Below are 25,277 nucleotides of genomic sequence, written 5' to 3'. Positions count from 1 at the left end.
AGCCTGTACTGTCAGTTTCACTGTACAGCAAGTGATAGCCACGCGGAGAAAGAAACGTTGATTCCCAATTGTATGCACAATACGTTCATATAATCGCGACTATTGCACAAGAAGAGAGCGAGAAGTTTGGGCTTAAACTCAACATTAAAAAGACAAAGATCATGGCGTCTTGCCCTATCAAGTCCTGGAGCATCAATGGACAAGAAGTGGAAGCTGTGACAGATTTTCTCTTCCTGGGCTCCAAGATTACCTCGGAAGGAGACTGCAGCCACGAAATTAGGAGACGCCTGCTTCTGGGAAATAGAGCAATGGTTAGCATTTACCGCCTAGTAAAGAGCAGAGACATTAGTCTGCCAACCAAGATCGGTATAACCCGTGCTATGGTCTTTCCAGTTGTGATGTATGGATGCGAGAGTTGGACTGTGAAAAAGGCTGACCGCCGAAGAATTGACGCGTTTGAATTGTGGTGCTGGCGAAGACTCTTGAGAGTTCCTTGGACTGCCAGAAGATCAAATCAGTCGATATTGTCGACCATAAACCCTGACTGCTCATTGGAGGGTCAAATTCTAAAGTTAAAGCTCAGCTACTTTGGTCATCTGATGAGAAGAGAGGAGTCGCTGGAGAAAGATTTGATGTTGGGAAAGGTTGAGGGTCGCCGGAGAAGGGGTAGGTAGCGAACGCGATGGTTAGATGGCATCCTTGAGGCACTGCAGATGAAGTTACGTGATGTTATGAAGATAGTGAGAGACCGGAAAGCGTGGCGTGACGCGGTCCATAGGGTCACGAAGAGTCGGACACGACTGAACGACTGAACTGAACTGATTGCTCAACAGCTATCGCAACGCTTGAACCCTAGTTCAGTAAGAACCTGCTGTAGTTCGATGATTCCTAACCTCCCTTTGACGCTGAAATTGCAAGGCAGTCCGGGAGTGTTCAAATAAAGGAACTACCGCATTTTGGTCGTCGCTGATGCCAAAGAAATTGAATGTTTTGCGTGCATTGTACTCAGCACAAGATGACGCACTCACGTATATCACGTGATCAGAGACCGCACAGATGGTACTGTCCTTGAGATGAAAGCGCACACGATTAAGATCGTAAGTCACCCTCAGGTCAGCTTAAAAGGTCTCGGTTTGCAGCGAAATAAATGCCATTTGCCCCTAGATAGCACAATGTCGAGCTATCTTTGAGATGAACTTGACTTGCTTGGCTCTACCTGTATAGTAACAAATCTTGCGCCAAGCCACTAATAGCTTCTGACTCGCGCGTCTTACAGATGGCTTCGAGGGAGCATGGATATTCCGCATTGTTTGGAGAAGGCTGCTTGGCTTTTGCCTAGTTTGGTTGTGACGAACTTCAGCGAGCATTTGGTGTAACTAGTTATGGTGTGAAACGAACGAAGTAAGCTATTTGCAGAGTAAAGGAGCAGGGTGGTTTCACACCACGCCTTACGCGATATATCTTGGTTGATGGTACATGTTGTATTGGCACACGTTTGAAAAGAGAGGAGCCGCGGACAATATGGTAAGCACGCAATTGACGCCAGGGTCGTTTATGATGCCCTATGCACAGTCTGAATACTGCTCCACAGGTGCTCTGGTTTGCCGAACATTTCCTACCCCACCTCCTAAATTAAATGATGAGTTTGGAGCTGCTGCTTCAGTTTAAACCTCTTGTTCCGTACGGCGGTTTTCATGCTCGCGTCTGTAGAGAAACAGAATATTGCTCCAGCATCAAACACCATGGTCCCCCTCATTGTTAGTGCACACGCAAACAAACTAAAAAAAAAAAAGGTTAGCAATGAAACAGCTTTGGCAGTCGAGTATAGAATGTGCTAACACCCCGGTCAGGCAACTAGCTGTTAACACGTGAGCTTCACTTACCGGTTCGGTTAGAATTTGTTTTATCAACTATCCACACGGAAGTGATGTGGTGTAACGCAGGAAAACGCGTGCCGCTGTACCAGGCAGTAAGCGCAGAAAAAAAAAATACGTGAGCGAGGTTGATCACGCGAACCTCGAACATTTTTAAACCTTCAAGCATTCTTGAGAGATACCTAACTAAATATTTATTATGTGGAAAATGTTGAAGTCAAGGAATAGAGAAATGCCCCTTTTGTTACCTACTGCGCCTTCTGCGTGATACCGAAGCGGCGCAGCACCAACTCATTGTTAAGATGGAACTCCAAAGCCACGCTTATCACGCGTAAGGGAAGCTACAAATGAGTTTACAGATTCTAAGTGGCAGATATGCAGGGTTATGAAGTTTGTGTTCACACGGGTCGGAGAGACGTACCCGACTATATACGACACGCAGGGTGAGTGCTATCTGCTACAAAAGGCGGCACACGTGTTACGTCATTCCAGAGAGCGTGCTCGCTTTGCGTTTCCGGTCCACCTACTTCCGGCGCCATGTACTCGGGGGTGCCGCAGAAGGCCCGTGGCTGCTGTCGGTACACCTTCAGCTTGCACATGCCGAAGTCGATAATGCGCACGTGACCCTCCGAATCAATGCACAGGTTGTCGAGTTTCAGGTCTCTAGGGGAAACAGTTTGCAGTCGTGAATGAAGTGTGCGAAGGAAAATAACATGTTTTTACGGGCGCTGAACGGGGACAAATAAATCTGACGAAGAAAGCGCTCGGCATAGGTAGGCATACAATTAGATGTTTACAGTGAATCTTCCCATGATGTTTTCGTATCTAATTTATTTTGTACATGAAAGAAAGTTTATAACTTTAAAGAGTGCCTTCATTTTTTTTACCTGTCCGTTATGGAGGTTATTCTCAATAGCAGATTTTCATCGGACTAGCATTGAATGTCTGGAGCTCTCTAGAATGATTTTCTTAGAAAGAAGTAAATATTTATTTGAAAGTTTAAACATAGTTGGTTGAGGTATTTTAGTTCCGGTTTTAAATAGTCTGTAAATAAGGTTTAGGAGGGTGGGTTTAGACTCCCTTTTTATTTCTACTTTTAAGTGGTAATTTTTGAGAGATCGAAGCGTCAAAATTTTTTAGGCACAACGGGAAGTATATTTTCTGAGATGCAGTGGTTTAGATATAAAATGTGTTACACAACGACCATGATGATTTTTAACGTGTCATTATTTTCTCAGCATGGTTGAATGATGTGTATTATGGAAGCACATTCTCAGAGAATCCAACCTGCGTTTTCTTCCCTTATCATAACGCTGGCTTTTATGGCTGTTTGCATAAGATATCGAGTGTAAGCTTTAGTACTGAAAACAGACTTTGTGACTCTTCTCACCTGTAGACAATGCCTTTTTTGTGCAGGAACTTGAGAGCGCAGACAATCTCGGCAGCGTAGAACCTGGAATAGGGAACGCATGTGGCCTTTTTTAAAATTCGTCTTCGCCGAAGGCAAACAACTGTGAAGAGATAGAGCTCTCTGTTGTTGCGTTTTGTCCCAAAAAATTCAACATGTACTAGGTTGATCACGATGACAGAAAGAAAGCCCTAAAGGAAGAAAAAATTTAATGAAATCGGCTTAATGACACGGCGATAGTGATTGTTTAGTAGATGTCAACGAAATATTTCCAAACCACCTATAGGCACCACAAAAGATGGAAAATCATGCAGGGCGTATTCATTCAGTTTCGGCAAAACTTTAAAGCCAGATTTGAAGTTACGCGATTATGTGTGGTGAATGTACAAAAATCTTTGAAATTTGTGTTAACAATGAAAATTCCCGTGCGACAGCTTTCAGCGTACCATTCTTGCTATCCACACCATCAGAGCAAGACGATTAAAAACCGTTCGCACTGATAAAGTGGCCAGCAAATTGCATATCGCGTCCACGTTAGAACAACATTACAGTGCTTTTCGACAAGCAGGTACACGAATATACTACGTGTACGACACAAAAGGACTATTGCGCTCGTTTTCTCAAACATTCAGTTATTTATAAATAGTCTATAAACCGGGCAACGTCGTTTCTACTTGTCTAAAACACCCGTGTGAACGTATCTGAAATTGCTAGATTTTTTTTTTCTTAAAGCTGGGCTGGGCAGCCACGCGTAACCTTCAGACTGTGCGCTGTCCCCAAGCGACCAGTAGACAGAATCGGACCAGCAGACTGTTTGCCGTAGTAAATGGAAATGCAAAGTGTCCATCAGGATCTTTACACTGACGTCACTAATGATTGAATCAGTTTACGTTGAAAGTGCGAAAACCACAATCGGCTTTGCCGAAGGCACTTTATTCGCAAAAAGGAAAATTGGTTTAAACGTGCGTTGTATCCAGTTGAAGTCGGACACCGACGACCTTATTTTTAATGAATAGACTGTGCATTGCGCTTGTGTGCGGCTGTTTAGCTTAACTCGTACCAACCATTATCAAGGCGTTTCCGCTTCTACCGATTTTTTTTTTTTTTGGTATCTCTGGCAACACATTGATATATTTACGGGCATTAGCCTTTCTAGTGAGGACATAACGGCCGCTGAAATTGAACGGGCCACTCACCTTGCCCGGTCTTGGTCGAACCGCCCGGATTGTTGAATGTGAAACATCAAATCTCCGCCATTCAGGAACTCCATCACGAAGAACAGGTGGCTCTGAAAGTAAAAAAAGAATAGGAAGGCGAGATTTACTTGCAACAAAATTCGTAATTAGCTGTTGTGCAGATGATTAAAGGGGCACTCTCGAATCATTCGATAGATTTTATAAAGTGCAGAGCTTTCTACTAAGTGCGAGGAAGTCACTCGATGAAGTCTGAGAAAAACCTGACGAAGTGTTTTGAATGGCTAAGTATTGTATATTTCTTAAAAAAATAACTCTTTTGTAGGTATATGAGCTCACAGCAGTGATGGAAGCACTGAAATCGGTTCACGCAAGAACTACCCATAAAAGCGAGTGGTGATTATAAATTTATAATGAGCAGTTGCGACAAACGTTCTTGAAGTAGTTGATTCATGAAGGACCTTCACTGGGCATCGCAATAAACCTGTTTGAAAATGTCATGGCAAGTCGCAGTCATATTCATGCTTGTAGAAAAATACGGGCCTTGCTTAATACACAAGGTAAGTGGACCTCAATTACGAGGTTATGAACGGTTACCTTATCTGGTTGTGCTGTTTACTGCTTTAGAAATTCACTTTTTCTGAGAAAATGACATCTTGCTCTTGAAGCAAAAAGTTGATGTATGATGCCCTGAAACAACTTGTGGTATTGAATACGATAGTAAGCTACTAGGAGTGATCGCTGACATTAATATGATGCGAATAACGCCTGCTCTGAGTAGGTACGTTATTGCGACCAATAAATGTCCACGCATTAGGATGAGCTTAGGCGAAATTTCAGGTTAGGTGCAAAGTACGAGGCTTGAGAATGAGGAGCACCGTTAGTTGCGTAAGTAGCAGTTCGTGACATGTTCTTAGCATTTCTTTTCGACGTTCCGGAAGCTTTTCTGAGGAAAAATATATTTAGGACAAAAAACAAACTTGCTACAAAAACAACAGGTTCTTTAAAAAAAAAAAAAATTTGGGTGATTAATAGAAGCTAATATGTAAGAGTGATGGAGAACTCAGAAAAGCACGGTGCGACTGTAGACGCCATGGAACTGTCTGGAATTATAATATAAGAATGAAGTATATTGCCAGTTGAAGGAGGGAACATAGTTCCTCCATGGTTCTCCATTACCGTGATACGTAAATTGTATCTGTGGCGTCGATTAATTGCTGTAAAGCAGATTACGTTTACAGCACTCCTTTTCGCCTGCTCCCAAGTTAGAATAGTTCAAAGATCAGTTGTTTATCCAAGAAACGCGTCCTGTTTTGTCGCAATACAGCTGTGCAAAACGCTCTTCGAGCAGGCATGGACAAATGGTGATTTTGATGTCTAAACTTATTGCTGCCAAGGCTGCATACAAGAGTACAATGGCAAAGACGTTTTCGCAAATGCGAGGGGCGGTAAAAAACTGGTTGCCAATTCTCCCCGGCCAAGCCGAGAGTTAGATTAAGGGAAATCTTGTACCGATTAAAAGCAGGTGAATACTTAACGCCTATGGGGACCCACTTTCGTAGCTCTCGCATACCAAGCGGATGCGCAAACCACTAAGCGCTTACAGTTTTTATTTTCTACTGTAGGTTTTAGCGCATGCATTTGCAGTACCGGAATATGCATGCACTCCTTCCGTGGTACTTGTGGAAAGCCTGCCTTTTGTCTCTTCGCCGTCGGCGAGCTTTCATGGTGGAGCGGGCGCAGCAACATTTTGATGAATAAATTTGTATGACGAGAATATCCTCATGCAGGCTTTATCATGCAGTGTTATACAAATATACAAAATGTCATACATTGTTACACATTGTCGAAAATTACGGGTCGAACATTATACAAGATATTATATATTCATATTACACTGTCCGAGTAACTCTGTGTATGGTTAATATACCATGCAACTTTCTTTAATAGTGTGGTAGCACTACCTGGGCGACTAGATGGATACGTGTGGGACAGGTAAGACAGCTTGGTGTTTCCAAAGCCAGCAATGACGTTCCCGCAGAACTTTCTTTCCACTTAAGCGTTAGAAGGTTTGTGTGAACCTTCGCCTAACCCCTCTGCTTGCGACAACATATGCCCCGAACGCTAGAAAAAGATGTATACTTCGTGACACAGAATCAACCCTCGTGCCAAAATCAAATCAAATTATCATCATCATCATCCTATTACTAATAACAGCCATCAATTGAGCCAACTGTTGACTCTTCTGAGGCAGCGAACTGTACTTTTCTGTGTGGTGGGTACAATATGCGGCGGCCACACCACTAAAAAAGCCGCACCTGCGACTGGAAGGTGCAGAAGAGGTTGCAGAGGAACGGGTGTTGTGTGCCCATGGCGAGGACGCGGCGTTCAATGAGCGTGCACTCTACGTCGTCGTCTTCCAGTACCACGTCTTTCTTGAGGCATTTGACCGCGTAGTGGCGCTTTGTGCCTTTCAGCTCGGCCAGCAGCACCTGCGACAAAATGGCAGAAACACTGGTGACGCCTTGAATCGAAAATGTTTTAACGATGGTCACTGGTACGGTAGACACTGGCCGGCTTAATACATCAAAATAGACGGCAGGTGCCTTTGCCCCGCCGAAGCCTGCTGTGCAGATGCGCAGAGTGATGACATTTTGAGCAAGGTAGTCGACGTGTTGCCAAACTGTAAGCTGCGCGCACATTAGGCGAATGTACGGTAATGTCCACTGTTGAAGGGAGCATGAGATCGCGTGGCTTTGAAAAGCGCTGCCGCCGGCCACTGACAAGAATGGACGGCATCAAGTGCATGGGTGAAAAGAGCAGTCAGCCATGCTTACTGCACAGGATTTTGTACGATCGTTTGCCGCTGGGTCACTCGGGAGTGTTTTGTAAAGCGCGGCTGCAACACGGACTCATGTTCCATTTAACAGCGGACCGTACTGTACACCGCTTTGGCTTAGGGTCTAACACATTGAGACATTACTCAATCTTTGGCATACTAAAATGCAAAGTCTCGGCCGATACCACCAGCAGAAATCTGCAATGAAGGATAATTGTAACTAGTTCAATGCTGTTTAATTTACTTCTTAGTGGCGCCACGTGTTTAAGATGAGGTTTATCTGGCGGATGCAACCATCAAGAGTGCTAGCGTTGCCCCAAGCATGTTTGCAGACGTGTTCCCCAAGTGACGAGCCAACCACGGCAAAAACTATTGCACGCGAAGACATGAATCGCGGACACTGCAAGAACTTACGAGCGCGGGCAGAAAGAAGCGCGAGTGTGGCTACGAACGCGTTCTAGAATGTAACAGAACCCATTGTGACGAAAGGTGCGCTCCAGAAGGATATTAGCTTCAGCTTTTGCAAGGAGTCACTCTTTGGTCACCTTGTGAGAATAATGTGCATCGGAAAGCAGTTGATATTTGTCTATTTTATGATATTTTTAAAAAAGTTTTATTTTACATTTGCCTTGCGCCAGCACAGTTTTTAGAAACGCCTTTACCGTTACCTCTCCGAAATTTAAAGATAAACAGTATTTAGTACCTGATGACAGGATATAAGTTGCTGCAGCAGCGACTGGCGACATGGTTGCGCCATACACGGCTGCTTCAAAGAGTGCCTGTTGTCGCAATATTTCCTTGGACATCTATTTCCATAAATTCGCTTATGTTTCTTCGCGGAAGTGGCAGTGTTGCAGTTCACGCTACAGCCAAAGGGTCCGTGCACTCTCCTTTTGTAGTGAAAGCTACTCTGGCCGCGAGCGAGGAGTTTCACGTGGCGGAAGGCACAGAGCCGTTGCCTAGCAACCGCCGCAGCTGGCAGACACGTTGCGCTCGCCGCGCCATCTGGCAATCAAGAAGCAACCAGAAGAAGATGTCTCGTCTGGTCATTACTGCAACAAAAACATAGCTAGACATACTTTAATTCTCCTTCTCTAGAGTGAGAGCAATAGTACTGATGATGATAGGCTAGCCAGCGGCGCATTTTGGGAGAGCGTGTACTCAGCAGCGTATTGCCATTCCCTGAAAACTGCGGCAACGGAAGTGCCGGGTGGCGTCACTAAAAAAAAGAAACACAACAAAAAGGAAGTCAATAAAGCTCTATGTTTTTTTTTAGTATACATTGCGAAGCATAAACTAAAATGCTTACGCAATAAAATAGTTCGCTGGATTAAAATTGCTTGCAGTAATCCTCTGATCATGCCAGTTGCATCCGTCGTTCCATTTTTAGTGCGTTGAATCAAAACGAATAAGAGCGCGTTTAAAGAGCGCACAACCCGTCACTTCTGCGGCGCAATCGATCATTACACTGTGGAGGGGAAGGTAAGGATGTCCTAAAAAGAGTTAAAAATATGCCAGCACGGTCGTCTCCAAAAAATTTTTTTTCCCTATTACACAGTGGTAAATTATCTGTTAAACCGTGGTTGAGGGAAAAAGGTGTCTTTTTTCCGTGGTCGGTGGATTGCTTGATTTGTCATAAGCCGGAAACCATAGACCATATTTTTCTTGACTGCTGGGATGCAGTCTTTCTGTGGGATATCTTGCAGAAAACTTTAAAAAAGGACTTGCCAATTACACCCTATGGTATACGGTTCCTGCTAGTCCATAATCAAGGGGGTGTGCCATGTGACGTATTCATGTTGCTTTGCCTCCACAGTGTATGGAAAACGAGAATGGCTGTGAGACACGCGGACGTGGATGCTCGCTCAGCGAGGGAGTATTTCATTGCGAGTATCAACAACCTTACCGCCATCTATAATACTCAAAGTGAGAAACCTGAATAGATGCCAGTTTTGAGTGAAATGGCCAACCTAAAGCATTTTTGAAATATTGTGAACCCTTACTTTTGCCAGAGCGCTTTGTGGCACTAAACTTTGACTTTGCTCCACTGTAAATATCATTTAACAGGAAATAAAGAAAATAAATCTTCTGTGGCGCAATGGATTAACATCACGTACCTGATTGTAAAACATGTGTTCGATCCCTGTAGGTACAATGTTAATTTTTGTAAATTCACAACATTGAAATAAATTGCAACCATATTTCGTGCGGTATGTTCCCCTGTAGGTTGCATAATACCATGATTATTTTTGTTCTTAACAGCAGCAAAACCAGCCGCAAACGCAGCCAGGATGTAACGGTATGACAACGGTTACACTATTCAAGTACCTTCACCGTAATCAATTCCTGTCTTCGGTGAGTGTATGTTACCTTTAGGTTGCATTCAGAGACAGCTCTCTGCAACAATCGCCTTTTAACATGCTTAAAAGTCTTTTTTACGTATTTACGCCGCGGAGATTTTTCAAGTTAACATATTCAACGTCGCAAAAATAGCGCGACGGACGTCACCGATGTATTACGTTTATTAAGTAGGTAATTTCAATCCATAAAACTATTATATTAATATTGTATTTCTGTTTCCGTACTGCGCTTCATGCTGGAACAAAACGGAAGGTTATGTTCTATTATTGAGTGACGCACCCGGCACTTCCGTTGCTGCAGTTTTCGGGTAACGGCAATACGCCCCTCAACATTTGACAGGATTGGATTGGACTAGATTTTGGAGTGGATTGGATTGGACTCCATTGGACTGGTTTATTGGACATGATTGGATTGGATTGCATTGGACTGGAATGAACTGTACTTGAGTGGAGAGGATTTGATTAGACTGGATTGGTTTGGACTGGATTAGATCCGACTAGATTGGATTACAGTGGATTGGGCGGGATTGGATTGGAGAGGAATAGGCAGCCCAACGCCAAGCACATTTGCTTTCGATACGTATATCTTGGCTTAGCTGAGATAAGCCACAGCCAATGTTTTCTCTCTCTCTCTCTCCACTGTATCTCATCATATCAGCAGCAACGAGTACTCTCCCTATTTTAGAGCCGAACAAAAATGCAAGGGACGCCACTTTATAAACATACAACGTGGATAGACAAGCTAGCTTTTTTTATGCGTATTCCTGACTTTCCACATTCAGAGCCACGCTGCTGATTACAGGGTATCTTAAAAACAGGGCTTGATTTGACGCTGACAGGCTACAGTTTCAGAAACTTACTTTACCCCTAATATAAAAAAATATAAAGTTGACTGGTGAATTTGATTTATTGCCTGCGCATTGATCCACATAAGGCCCAACGACCGACAAAATTATACAGTCCGAGATGTTTGATTTCTGAGGTGGGGCTTACTAGCATATCTGGTAGTTCGATGCTTGGGAGCATTCCTTTTCGCCTCTGATGGCTTACCGTCTCCAAGGATGCAAAACGAGGCAAGATGTAGATCACGGAAGCAAATCTCAATTCTTTTAAGTAAAAAGAAATATAAGATTAAAAAATAGTCGTGTATACTACAGCAAATATAGTATATGACGTCTCGAAGTGGGCCCGAAACGCTCTAAGTAGGCGACGTTTTATTGGCATTAAGCGTATTGGATGACGACTGCTGAGAGGCTTGGAGCATTATGCTGACGTTACTGCTTCGAGGATGCATGAAATAAGCTTATTTGTAAGTTGCAAAGCATGAACAAAATTTAGGCCTGTCGTGCGGTCATATTTGCGCGGTTCTGGAAATCGAAGTGCGTGGAACGTCGTGGGAAACAAATTGATGATGTTCCATTTTGATCACCGAGCCCGATTCATAAGATTTTTCTGATTGGTGCTTCATCGTCAGAGTTGCGCAGTAACAATGGAGCTGGTTCAACTTCACTGGTTCTAAAAGGATCGGGCACTGCACAAACATAAAGCGCTTATGCCTAGTTTCAAATATTGATTGGTGTTTTAAATAAGAGCCCTAGTGCATGCGAATGCCACTGCTTAGTTTTAAACGTCGTTCAAAACGCAAACAAAAGCGGGATTTTAAGCCAACGTGTCCGCATACTTATATGTACATAACGACAGCTGCCTACTGTTTTCAGCACTCGTTGCATTGCAGCCCGCCCGTTAACATTCTAAACCAAACATTCCCATTTTGAAACAGTAGCTAAGAGGGTTCCAGACGTGACACTGCGACATAATCACTTCCTCATCGGCTGACAGGGATTGTGTAGTTGAGCTCGCAGCGACTGAATATTATGATACCTAAGAAAACTCGGCAGGCGCCCGTACTCCCTTGTGTTTATTTTCGCGAAATAATACGAATCTTGTAAAAATCACATACAAGTTAAAATTATTGAAAAAGAAGCTACATGGATACACTAAAAAAAAGAAAAGATAGGACAGCGATACTGACCCCGCTTTTCTTACCAGCATTACAAGGAGCATCACAGCAGTGATTAGGGGAAATATCTTTGCTCGGTTCGCTTCTGCAACTCCGAGCAGCACTGAGGCAGACTGAATCACCGCATTGACGTATCGACGTATCTACATATCTTTATGCACATTGCGAAATTTCTCCAGGCGCTAAATTATATATCGAAGCGACTTGACTATGATTTGAAGGCTAGAGAAGTTTGTTGTAGGGGTCATGTTTTGCATTACTACCCTTTTTATATTAGAACCGTGCGAGATGGGAAGTTTGCCACCAAGCACTGTGTATATTCCCATGAACAATACTTTTTACCATGCATTGAAATAATATGTAAAGTCACACTTGCGTTCGTGCCCCCCCCCTCCCTCCTGCTGTAGTGCCCTACGTGCGCTGTAGGCATGCAATAAACAAACAAAATAAATAACTATGAAACATTGTACGAACATTATTATATGAATATTTCAAGAATGTGCAAATTTTACTTTGCTCAGCAGGATCTTTCTTTTTAAGTCGCCACCTGTCGCCATAGAAAGACTACAGAGATCATTTTTGACGAGAGCCAAAATGTTAACGAAGAGGCGTCCGTGTGCTGTGCGATGACAGCGCATATTAAAGATCCCCAGATAGTCAAAATTACTCCGTAGCCCTCCACTACGGCTCCTCTTTCTCTCTTGCCACTTTCACTAGAGGCGTCCGTGTGCTGTCCGGGGTGGTGCAGTCGTAAGACGCCCGACTACTGTGCCGGAGTACCTGGGTTCGAACCCGACCTCGGCGGCTGCGTTTCGATGGAGGCGAAACTAAGAGGCGATGTCAGCACACGTTAAAGATCCCCAGGTGGTCGAAATTACTCCGTAGCCCTCCACTACGACTCCTCTTTCTTCCCATTTTTCACTCCCACATTCCTCCCTTCCCTTACGGCGTGGTTGAGGTGTCCACAGATTACAAGTGAGACAGTTACCGCGCCTTTCTCTTCCAATAAATTAGAGGCGTCCGTGTGCTGTGCGATGTCAGCGCACATTAAAGATCCCCAGGTGGTCGAAATTACTCCGCGGCCACTACAGTTCCTCTTTCTCTCTTTTCACTTTCACTCGCACCTTCATCCCTTCCCTTACGGCGTGGTTCAGGTGTCTACAGAAACAAGTGTGACAGATAGTGCGCCTTCCCTTCTTGTGGACAATTTGATTATTATTATTATTATTATTATTATTATTATTATTATTATTATTATTATTATTATTATTATTATTATTATTATTATTATTATTATTATAAAATGTTAACAGTGGCCAAATCACTAGCTTCCGGGCAGGTTGTCTTCGTATACACTCATCTTAATTGCGAAATTTCACGACCTGCGTGCAAGATTGCGCTTGTAAACAAGTATGCCCGTTGGAAAATGCGTTTGTGCAGATCTTTGGGCATAAACAATGCGCTCTTGCAGGTGTTTACGCCACCAAGCGCACGAGAACAATTAAAACTAGACGCGCAGGGGCACTCATTATCGCGGAGCCCAGGCAACCGCTCCAGTGACCGTCCCTAGCTCGGTCATCCGAGAAATGCCCCGTGACGTTGAGAATGCGGAGGCACCTGAACTCCCGCTGATTAAACGCTTCTCTCTATCCCTTTTTTATGCGTCACAAAATGAGTGCTTATTTCCTCGACCGAGGAGCAGACTCATATTTCGCTTGGGACACTTTAGCGCCAGCGTTCGCGGTTGCACACGTGGCGAATTTGCACGGCCGTTTATCATGGCCGAGGACACCGCGAAACCAGAGGTTGAGATCAAAACATGTAGCAGAGACGGTGCATCCTCTCTAAGCTGCTCGTAGAGAAGCGGAGAGCAAGAAAAGAGAGACTTCACAATGTGCTAGAGGCTGTGGAGTCAAAGAAAAAAAAAAGACTAAAAGAAGTAGTCCTTACATAAAGGCGCGGCGCATCGAGCGTGAAAACTGTCCCGCGTGGGGAGAACGTGTATTCATTTTGCTGGAAGAGCCTCCAGAACTCACCGCCAGTATTCTCGAGAGCGGACTAAATGTCTCGTGCAAAATTCACAATTTACGGGTAGGTGTTCTCGCGTCGTTTATCACGCCGGAGCGGAGCTGCGGGGGACGTGGAGATGCAGGGGCTCAGGCCGCCGTCGCAGGCTATTTGCGCACACAGTGAGAACTAACGGCTCCGAGCGAGGTGTTCGCTATTTCAAGCGAAATTAATATAGAATAACCACCTGGTCAGCATTTGTGTTCTGCCAGTATGTTACGCGCTAAAATTGGGTCAAGCAAAATACAAAATGAGCTAAAACGTTAGGGCTTCGGTCGGTAAGCGCGTAGTGAAACACCAACGTATACAAGATTTAATGATGCAATAATGTTGAGTACCAGGTTGTGCTCTTTACAACAACGCTAATCAGCCATTCGATAGCCATTTGAGTCTTACCATTCAGGCAAGAGTTGTTAGACTGCGCTAGTTCGCTAGCATTTGAAATGGTGGCAGGACTTGTCACAGATGAAAGTGCATTAATAAATAAATATGCCAACCCTTTATTATAAGTACAGGTAAATTCGATGCTTTGCATACGCACGCCAATCAGAAGACACCGGACATGCGTTCATAAAAAATGAGAAAAACAAACAAACTTTGCAGCATAACCACATGCATAGCCGAATGTGACCCAATGCCTCGATCAGGATTACGCTCTGATTTCGAACGGTGCAGGGAACACGACACCAAAAGCAGTGAGAGTTCAAAATGGGTACAAACATATCGATGTTTTACTGCCAAAATCACGCGCGCTGTAGGCGCGGCTCTTTATATTCCTGATCAACGCACAGCAAATACCCAGAAGTCCCTTTATGAGCCATTTCTGAAGGTGGAATACGGCAATTCAATGCACTGGACTGCAGCTGACTGTCTTGTTACTGAGGCACTCATTTGTTCGGATGGTTATGCTGTTATCGTAGCAACGTGATTGTGAGCACCGTTCAGAGTGGGGGTATGGTTTATGCTCTTTCTTTGTTTCAAGATGCAGGCTTTATTAATGATTATTACTGCATTTGGAAAGGATTTTCTGATCCCCCAGTAGAAGCCAACCATCTTGTGCCTCAATTTCTTATCGCTTTAACAGGTGATTAGCTTATACGCCGAAGAGGTAACAATTCTAATCTTCAATTGCAGTAACTCCGAATGTTTGGTTGGAACTGAGATATGCGCCCGTTATCGAAGGATGACCATAAAAGGGCCTGATAGCTCATTCACTGTACGTGAGAAATTGACGTTTCCTGCTCTGACAGCGCCTCCTTGAGTTGGCTTCCTACTTGGTGGCCGCTTAATGGCTTCGCTGCGTGACCCAGTGGTCTGCCCATCTGGCCCGGTCCAAGATTGATGCTACCATGCTCGACAAGCCTGACGCCAGACGCCGCCACGCCCGGTTCATTTGTTTTCCTCTGACGGAGAGAGTGAGACCCAGCCTCTGTAGCTGTACCACACTCGCGCAAACAACGCGCTTCATCCTGGGGCGTATACGAATGCCATTCCTCTCGGGCAAATTGGCAACGCATGACTGAGTACCGTATAGCAGAGTCGCGGTCAGACGCTGTCTCGCAGAGCGAGCGCTACTGAGGCCCAGCTTACTAAACGCACTATTAGTCGTAGACGTGTCAGTTATAACTATCTGTCGGCATCGGTGCGTAACAGCGGATATTGCAACTCTGAGTTAAACTGCCCTATAACTGCGCAGAACATGATTAACGTTTAAGTGAAAGACAGCCAGAACTGCTCATGGAATCTTGTGACCTCCAAAACAGAGTAGTATACATTCTTCTGCCTGCTCCTGTCTCTTGATTTCATTTGACGAAATTAATGTTTCCGTGCGCTCTCGCGAAGGTAATGCACAGTTAGCTTTCTCGAGAACGATTACACCGATAGCTCTTGATTCCTATATGTTAAAATTTAATTGACGGTCTTTCGCCGGCTGTAAAGCGATGGCTGAATATAAAGGAACTGAAAACTGAGCTCTCTTGTAAGCGCCACGAAATCTGAGTCTTTGGACATCACCGGTCATTCAGTACGGTGACAGTGTACTGTGTATCTCGAATCCCTCTTTTCTGCAGTGGAAATGTATGTGCGGACAGCGCCCCAAAGGTGTGCCGGTTCCGTTACGGGCCGTAGCGTTTTCGCATAGATGGTTACATGTACAGCTCGGGAGGACGTATACACAATAGGGCAAAGGACGAGCGTTTTCTTGCGTATTGGTTCTTCCGTGCTGTGGTAACTCTTACTATCACCCCCGGTAAATAACCGGCACCGCTACTTCGTCTTAACGTGCTTCACCGGCAAGGAGAGCCCTTTACTCCAAAGAGAGTCCGCACCTTTCCGAAGCTGCCCTTGCCGAGCACCTTGAGCAGGTGGAAGTCGGTGAGATTGTACTTGCGGAAGCGGATCCGCTCCTGCTGCGTGGGAGTCTGCGGCGCCGACTGGGTTCCCGGAAGTGGCGGTCTTGACGTGGCGTCTTCCCCAGCCCTCTTTTCCTTTTCCCGGCGGTCTCGTTCCAGTTGTGCTGCTTGCGCCGCTTCTTCGCGCTGACGGAGCTCGGCCAGGTCCGAGATTGTAGATGAGCGCCGCGGAGACGCCGGCCCCAGCGGAGGCTGAGCGGTCGCTGTGGTGCTCTCTTCGGGGGCTCCAGAGCCCGCGCGGGGTTTGCCTCCTGGTGTCGCCGTCCCGGAAGGGGGCGACGTCGCCATATCTGTGGGGGCGGTATGCATAACGTCCGGTGAATCATTAACCAGTAATTCGCATTTTTTTTTTGCAGGACTGTTGGCTATTAGGCTAGATGGTTATACATATCACGTCGGGTCAGTTGTTCACTAATCATTCGCATTCACTATTTGCTGAGAAGGCTTGGCTTTTACGGCTAAATGCCTGCATCGTCTGTAGCGTGTTTTGCCGACAGGTTAACACAGCACTATGGAACAAGGACACGAGAGGAAGACGCGAAATACAAAACAGGCGCTAAGTTCAGGACCTTGCAGATCTGGTTGCACTAACCACCTGTCAGTCAAGAGTGCTTCCTATTGGCTCTAGAGAAGAATAACACCATGTGAGGTTCAAGCATTGTTTGGTTGACTGGAGCATTCCTGACGGCAGGCACGCAAGGCGCGTCTGCAAGACGCTGAAGTGAGCACCCGTTATGTATTGAGTGTATTCTCGTTTTCTCGTTCCATAGCGCTGTGTTAATCCATAGGAGAAAAGCATTCAAACAAGACCAAGATCCTCATTGATCACCTAATGTTCAGGTAATAATGATCCTAAATGATTTTGCGCTAAGAAACTTGGTATCATAAGGGACTAACTAAATCAACCAACTTGCTATCAAAATGAACAAAAAATGTAAGAACCTTCCAACTAAAACCATCTTGAAAATGATATAATGCAGAAGCAGGGCTCAGGCAACCACGTGAAGCATTTGAAACAGTTTGAGGCATAATTAGCGGATGCTTATGGTTACGGTTACTTCGATGTTTTTTTTTCAAAGGTGAAATAGAAATCTTCACAGCGCACAGTATGTCTTATATATGACATCTTTCAGCCATGTCTTCTATCAATTACCAACACAGTCTTTTACTCCTCAACGCAGGATCGCAGCTGGACGTTTACGTGGTTATACTTCAGTCGCTACCTTCGGCTCCCCCTTGAGGGAGTCAACTAGCCTCCTCTCCCAGCCATTACTGTCCCGATGCGTATCGCGGTCGTGATCAGCCGCGTAGTGAAGGTGGGATATTATTGGATTTCCAATATCCAAATAGTAACATTAATGGAAAAGACCGATACTTAAAATACATTAGCGCTCGTTGATGGGTCTGCACGTTGGTTCGTAATCTATGACATCATATGTGCTGCGTTATGGCAAATGAAACGGAAAATTAGCGTTTCTTTTAAAAGTTAACAAATTTGAGACGGAGCTCACTGGCATGACATAACGCTTTTAACGCACAAAAACATTAATGATATGTACTACACTCCTGCTTTGTGAGGAATTTATGTGCTAGAAACTAAACTGCAGATAATCAACTATCTGGCTCAGGCTTACAACCCTGGAAGCATTACTCAGTTGCGCAATTGAGGCGGTAGGACCAGAATATTCTATTTATTTACACTTCTCGTGTACTAGCAGATGAGAGAAACTGTGGGTGTTGCTGTAGATCGGTGCTAATTATTTATTCTCTTCAAGTAATACAGTTTTAGGGTTGTCAACGACGGCGCAAAAATGTGTGCAACGCTTTGACGCAGGAATAACTACATACGATATGTTCTTGCATTGTAGCTGCTTTTTTTCGAATTCAGAATGCATTTTCAGCACGGCCTTACCACGAATGCTTCATATGCTTAGTGCGTTCCGCTGCATGACTAAATTTTGCCGCAAGAGATGTGGAAGAATCACCAACTCACCTTTCTTGACCGTAGCGAGCACTTCGGAGAGCAGCTTTTGGTTGACCCCGCACAGGTTGGCCATGTGCTTTTCGCACTTCTTGTGACAGTTGACCTTGCATTCTGTGGTATGGCCGTAGATGGGAGCAAAGGAAAAAAGAAGACAAATAAATGAAAATGGTGTCTGCAAGGCTAAGAATCTGGGCAAGTCGGTATTGATCCATGACGTAAGAGAGAGCGCGAAAACCAAGACGACGGATTAAGGACGAAAGAAAAAACAAACGAAAGCTGTTGTGATTTGTGTTGTATTCTTTGTCCGTCATATTGATTTTGTGCTCTTCCTCAGATGTCAACCGAGGAGTCGTTCGTGGCGGAATAGACCCCTGAGTAAAGCAATCCGTCCGTCAACACTATTCCTGTGATATAGGCTCGGTTTAATGAAGAAGAGACTGGCATGCTCACCAAGTGATAAGCGGATAAATATGAAAATGCTGATGCTGTGCGACCATCAAATCTTTTTCGAACTTACATGTTAAGCTAAATAAAAAAAAAAAGACGATTAAAAGTTGCGGCTCTTGTCGGAGGTTGTCGTTTGGGCCATTTATGGGAAATATGCGTGGGAAAAATTAAGTTCTTTTCTAACTCTACGCGACGCGAGAGAGTACATGCGTTTTTTACACTTCGTACCCCCGAAAACTGATATTTGACTTTTAAATTTTGTAGTTATCACAAACTACCCAAGGCTAACTTTCAACAAATTCGATTCAACGCGTTTCAATTGCCTAAGGGTAGCAACTACAACAGAGAAAAGCGGGTATAGTTGGCGCTTGATTTTAGAATGCATATTACCACCGCACGTTCGTTGTCCTTTCACGCGGTTGTCAAATGCATGCTAAGGACAGTGTGCCTCGGTACAAGGGTACAAGATTACTAGATTAGATTACTATCTAAGTGGCTTAACTTTTTTTTTTACCGTCGTGCATTGAATTACATTCTTTCACGTAATAATTGTGCTTGCGCTATGTTTTAACCATACATTCAAAATTTATCGCACAATAAAATAAGTCGGAGCTCTGTGTGGCATCATGGCGCTTTCGAACAATGTAAATTTTCCCCACACAACATTAACGCCGGCAACAAGCCGCGTTTTCTTAAAGTGACCTTGCTACACTACCAAGGCATTATCAGTTTGTAAAAAAGGCGCTTGAACTCATCTTATGCGAAGCAAACGGTAGCGGATTTGTCGACGTGGACTCTACAGACGTTTGTCGCCACCACCCATTCTCGCAGGATCGCTGGTTCGGCAACAGGCGTTTTTAAGACGTGACTAAACGTAAATCACCACTTCTGCAGCGTCAAATGTCCCAACCTTAGGTATAATTAAGCATAGCTGTTGGAGCACATGTTAGCTTGGAGTTCTTAAATAGCCTTTTGAAGACGCGAGAGATTTCGGTTTACTTTTGCACCGTGGTAAGAACCGCGTCTTGTCTGAACTGATGGTGATGCTTGTCAGAACAGGTCACCAACGACAATACTTAGAGAAATTAAGTAGACAAGTTTGATGTTGTGAATAAGCTTGAATGTAGTGAATGTGCTATCTAAGCCTTAATAACTATTGAGATTGCTTCAAATTTCTGAGTTCATATAAAAATCTGCAAGCGGCCGAATCGGCGTTACCGCTATCATTTTTGGCATTGGTCACGCGACGTGCCAATGGCTGTGGTTCTGTGTAAGGAAACGCAGCTAGTTGACTCTGTACTTTAGATTGAATAGTCCCCTCGTGCCTAAAGGCGTTAATCAGCCACAAACGTGTTGGTTTCCGTTGCCGAAGGGAGCGGTGCCTCGACGGAAGCCTGGCGGCTGGAGTGAAACTAAGCTTGGGTCCTGGGGAACCTACCTTTGGCTTGAAAGAGAGAAAAATACGGTGGAGAATAGCTGAGAGCTAGTAAAAGCGAAACTTGAAGAAATACTGGTGGAACACACGTGTGGAAGCGCCTAGGACGAGAGGAGTAGTGTGGAAACACCAACCTTGGAATCGGTTAGTAGCCTAGTGAACAATTCGCCAAGTGCTCACGCGGGAAGCATCCTTTGTAGGATGCAAGGCCCTACAGCACGAAAGCGGACATAAGCGTGTAGCAACGGAAGGGACTTAGGATTGTCCACCCTGCATGCTTTACCATCCTACATGCAATGTCGGGCGAACACTGGGGAAGAGCATTCATCAGTGTGCGCCAGAGACCAAAATCTGGCCACTTGCTTAGTACTTGAAGTAGGGATGAAAGCTAAGCGAAATCCACCTCGCTAGTACCTCAAGCAGAATCGGGGAGGGGAAAACAGGCTTGGGGGACGGGGAACCTCAAAAGCGGCTTCGTGAACAAAATCTGTCTCAGATGCCGGAAACCCGGCAAACGCCTTGTGGTGGTAGAACAATCTTGAGGCCGAGGGCCACACATTTGGCGAAGAGCGAGTGCTCACCCTTACGGAGGCCTGAAAGGGAGCTCGACTCAAATTGTCAGTCAAAATCCTACGCTGCCCACATTCCCCACCTAATTCCAATAACCCTATCCTCATTCCTATTTTCCGTTTCCCCATAACCCATCCCTTCCGCTACGTCCCAGGGGAGATACGTGGGGTCTCCCCGGGCCCGCTCCCTCGGCTGTGGGTCGCTAAGTAGCATTCCCCCCTTTCATTTAATAATTTCCAATCTCAACTTTTGTCTGGATGGAGCTGTTCATTTATATCGCCAATTAGGGAACTTTCTCTACCCGCGATACATTAGTGGTGCGGGAGGACTCCATCTCACCAAATGTCGTATGTCGCCGGAAACACATGTCCGTAAAATGCACAACCTGTGTTTCGTGACCAATGAGGCTGCATGAAAAGCGTGGTGAATTAAAAATGCTTCGCAACCTCTACAACAAAACTACTAGAACGCAGTCACACGTTCGTTATTAGTGAAAGGTTAACCATCAAGAAAAGGAAATTAAAAAGAGCATCGTTTTTAGCTTCTACGTGGTGCAATTACGATCGCTTCGCGCGCCGTACTGAGCGTCTCTCTATTTTCTACACAAAAACCACGCCCTCTTCTGGCTGTTGCGAGCGTTCCCTCCACAGCGAGAAATATAGGGCCGCCCACACGGAAGCTCTCCTTGCAGATGCTTACTATGCCCGTTCCTTGTCATGAGAACAATTTCTTACTTTTTAGGCATGACAAGTGCTATACCTAAAGTCGCATTAAAGCAATTCGTGCCAGAACAGCGCAGTCATTTTTTTATCCACACACCCCATCATCGAAAATCGAAACATACAAAAAACACGCATTTGGCTCAGCCAGGTAGCCTAGAAGAATGCACGGCTCAGTAAGCGCCTATACTATATATGTTTTCTCCTCTGGAACGGAGCCAGGCATTGATTTGACTCTCCCCTTTTCAGAGGAGACAGGCTGCGATGCCTAGAATTCAAGCGGCCGAAAGGGGAAGAGGTGGATGGGAGGGTGTTTCGAGGAAGGCAGGGTGTCTCGCGTGCTTTTGGGAAAGTGTCCAGAGCTCAGGCCGTGCTTGTATCACATGCTTCCCCTTTGTGAGTGGCGCTGCCCGGCGGCATGTAACGCACGTCAGCCCCCGATGCTCCACGCCGCTGTTTCATCAGCACTGGTCTGGAGTGCAGCTTGGATTTCGGTGGCAGGGGCCTGCTATGCAACACTCTCGCTGCTTTTCGGCTTCGCAACCACGTATGCCGCGTACGTGGTCTGGCAGAGCAAGATCGAATTGTGGCTGTTGAGCAGCCAATGCACCTTGAACAAATGGGCTATGGTTTGGTTATTTTTTTTTTCAGGATGCTAGTGTTTCTATCTATGAATGTTTGTTTCTAGGTATATTTAAGGAAGCGGTAGGTGAGAGCTTTGAGGGATGATTGCCGGGCAGTCTTCAGTCTAGAGTCTGGACACAATATGCCGAAATTGGTATAACGTTATAACATTGGCACTGTTATAACATTGGCATAACATTGCATACCCCGTACTTCCTACAAGTGCACCTGGACTAACTTTCAAGTAGACTGAAGTTATTAAACTTGTGGAATATTTGGAGCGGACAACGAATCGTTCCTTCGAAATGCGGAACGACGAAAGGTTTTGGACTTACCAAGCTCTTAACAAACATTTCAACCTTCTCAAAATTATTACTCTAAAGGCATCTCGTTCCGGTGGAAAAAGTTTCATTTTGTTGCCAAATGCTTCAATTTAGGGGCATTTGAGGTGGGAGTATGCTTCGCGCTGCAACAGTACATTGTTTCATGCGTTTAATAACCTAAATCTAACCCCAGATAAAGGTAAATACCCTGATCTGATGAGGGAATTTCACAAAGGACATGCTACCTGCCGTTTGTTCACTTTTGCGGTAATTTCTGTTTGAAGTTTACGCTTCAATAGTTTGTTGTCCAGTGAATGTATCAGGTTATTATGCTGACTACTCAAGGCGTTCGTGTTTCGATGGAAGGGAAAAGTGCACTGTTCGATGCCACACAACGTTAAATAATTCCAGGGGGCCGAAACTGTCCGGAGCCCTCCAGTCTATAGGGAGTCCCTCCAAGGCTCAGTCGTTTTGAGAGAGTTCTACTTAAGTTGAGGACAACCCAGAGGGCTATGGAACGAAAAATGGTAGGGGTAACATTAAGAGATAAGGAGCGTGCAGAGTGGGTCAGAGAAATAACTCAAGTTACCGACATTCTAGTGGAAATTAAGAAGAAGAAATGGACATGGGCAGAACATGTAATGCGAAGAGAGGATAACCGATGGTCGCTTAGGGTAACAAACTGGATTCCAAGGGAAGGAAAGCGTAGCAGGGGGCGGCAGAAAGTTAGGTGGGCGGATGAGATAAAAAGTTCGCAGGGGTCAAGTGGATGCAGATAGCACAGAAACTGGTTAAGTGGAGAAATATGGGAGAGGCCTTCGCCCTGCAGTGGGTATAGTCAGGCTGATGATGATGATGATGACCTCATAAATCAAACCGGACCACAAAGAAAGCACTAGATTTCTTCACGTCTGCCTAATAAATAAGCAATGTGGTACATCTGGCATCTTGTATACTGGTTAATTCAATAAAAATGGGAGGCGCAGTGGAGTATAGGGGACAATTTGAAAATGTTATGATAGAGCTCGTGAGCAGTGTACACGTTAGAAACTGTACCACAGGTCTCCTCTATTGGAACCGCGATTCCTTCCGTCTTCTGTCACGATGTAAGTTTACTACTTTTTATTTCAATCACACCTTAGTTACTGCATCCTCTTTCTAGTGGGGAACTACAGCACAGGAAAATCTGAATAATTTGCCTGTACTGATAGTCTTAGGCATTGTTAAGAAACTGCCCAGGCTGAGTCGCACGCGAGAAATAATTTTGGACCATAAAATTATTCAAGTAACAAAACTAAATGACTATCGTCGCTGCCGAACACTTGAATAGGAACTTTTGAATAATACATTGCATTGTTTTTGCATTATGTTAATATCAGAATCAATGCATTTGTGCTTACGTGTGCTTGTTTTAACCTTTAAACATATGTGCTGGTTGGATGTTTTGTGTTTTGAAAACAAGAAGAAAGTTATAAGACAAGAAATAAAGACGTGTGGAATATATTTAAATATTCCGAACATATTTTGTGAAAGCCTTAAAAGACTTGCGTCATAACAAGTCTTATTTCTTGATGCAGGACAAAACACCGCAATTTACTACATATTGAGGGTCTTGCAGCCTATTTTATCTTCTGATATTTTCTTGGTTAATATTTTTTCTACATATTGAGGGTCTTGCAGCCTATTTTATCTTCTGATATTTTCTTGGTTAATATTTTTTCTTTCGAACGAAAGTCCAATCTTTTCCTGAATAAAAGCATGTACTACTCTGTTATTTATTTGTTTACCAGGAAAGTGTTCTTGTCTTGTCTTTCCATTACGTAAATGATCAGAATCCTTACATTTCTGTTTCCGTGCACTTGTTTTACTCTTTTAAGAATATGTGCCGGCTGCTTGTTTTATGCTTGCTTCTATAACGCTCTGTAGTTCAGTGAGATGAAAGTGCGTAATATTTGAATTTTCGTGAACATTATCATTTCCGTCATTTTATTGCTCCTATTGAAAGGGGGCCCGTTGTTTTGTCTAACCGTTGTAGCTTTTACTTCGGCCCCCTGCATCATCGTGTAGAACGCGACGGCAAAAAAAAAAAAAATATTACTATTAACATTAGATTACCTGCTGGAACTAAGGGTGCGTACTTGCTATTTCGGCGTGAGAAAGCAGCGTTTCCCTTATAAAGGACATAAATTCGATTTTGTTTGGTTTATGGGGCTTAACGTCCCGAATAACATCAGGCTACGAAAGACGCCGTAATGGAGGGTGGCCGGAAATTTAGACCACCCGGGGTTCTTATACGCTGACATCGCACAGCACACGGGCGCTTAGCTTTTCGCCTCCATTGAAAAGCGGCTGCCGTGGCCGGAATTCGATCCCGCATCCTTGTATACATCAGTCGAGCGCTCTAATCACTGCTTCACCGCGGCGGGGCCGAAGGGCATTAGTGAACTGCGAGTGTTCCATGTGAGTCGCGAATCTTGCAGAAATTAAAATACAAAAATTCACTACACTGCTGTCTCATTTATTCGTCGACAAGAACGGTGCGCACTGCCACTGGTCTCACGTGCTTTACGAAACTTACGGCATCCGCAAAACACCAGGAATGTTAGCTCAGTGTTGTTGTAAAGTATAATTTTCACAATGTTATTATAAAACTAGAAGTGGAAAGAAGAAGAAGTCGTAAGCGATAGATGCATCGACTACATCAGGTTTTAAAAAGCAGCAACAGTCCACACTAATTGGTTGTTGATAAAAGAGATCAGCGCACATATGGCCAGAGAAGGGGGCTGGAATATAGACAGTGCAGACCAGGCATCGAAAGCCATCGGACCAATATTGGACAGTGCAGGCAATGCAGTGGTTCTATACCGTGACGGGCATTGCCGATATATTCCTAACTTTGTACCGGGGAAAATAAATGCCACACAAATCGGTAATAGTGACAGCGCATTCCGAAGAAGCAATTCCTAATTATTAGTAATAGAGGTCAACATATGGGACACAGTG

The 25,277-nt window shown here is 44.5% G+C and overlaps 1 protein-coding gene across 3 annotated transcripts in view; it reads right to left on the bottom strand.

The window, feature by feature from the left end:
- LOC146178901 (putative protein kinase C delta type homolog) overlaps positions 1-25,277 on the bottom strand; it is a 425,884-nt gene that overhangs the window by 60,913 nt on the left and 339,694 nt on the right. For all 3 annotated transcript variants that reach the window (XM_084578644.1, XM_084578642.1, XM_084578643.1), the window contains 5 exons: positions 18,166-18,267; positions 16,089-16,462; positions 6,794-6,967; positions 4,479-4,570; positions 3,265-3,327 (listed from right to left, as the gene is read on the bottom strand). In XM_084578644.1, coding sequence (XP_084434770.1) covers positions 3,265-3,327; positions 4,479-4,570; positions 6,794-6,967; positions 16,089-16,462; positions 18,166-18,267 — 805 coding nt within the window. The remainder of the gene's footprint in view (positions 1-3,264; positions 3,328-4,478; positions 4,571-6,793; positions 6,968-16,088; positions 16,463-18,165; positions 18,268-25,277) is intronic.

Source organism: Amblyomma maculatum, chromosome 9 (genome assembly GCF_055883805.1).
Source record: "Amblyomma maculatum isolate TAMU_Amacu chromosome 9, ASM5588380v1, whole genome shotgun sequence".
Classification (NCBI taxonomy): Eukaryota; Metazoa; Arthropoda; class Arachnida; order Ixodida; family Ixodidae; genus Amblyomma; species Amblyomma maculatum.
The sequence above is the reverse complement of the archived record's forward strand: the minus strand, read 5'-3'. Positions and strand labels throughout refer to the sequence as shown.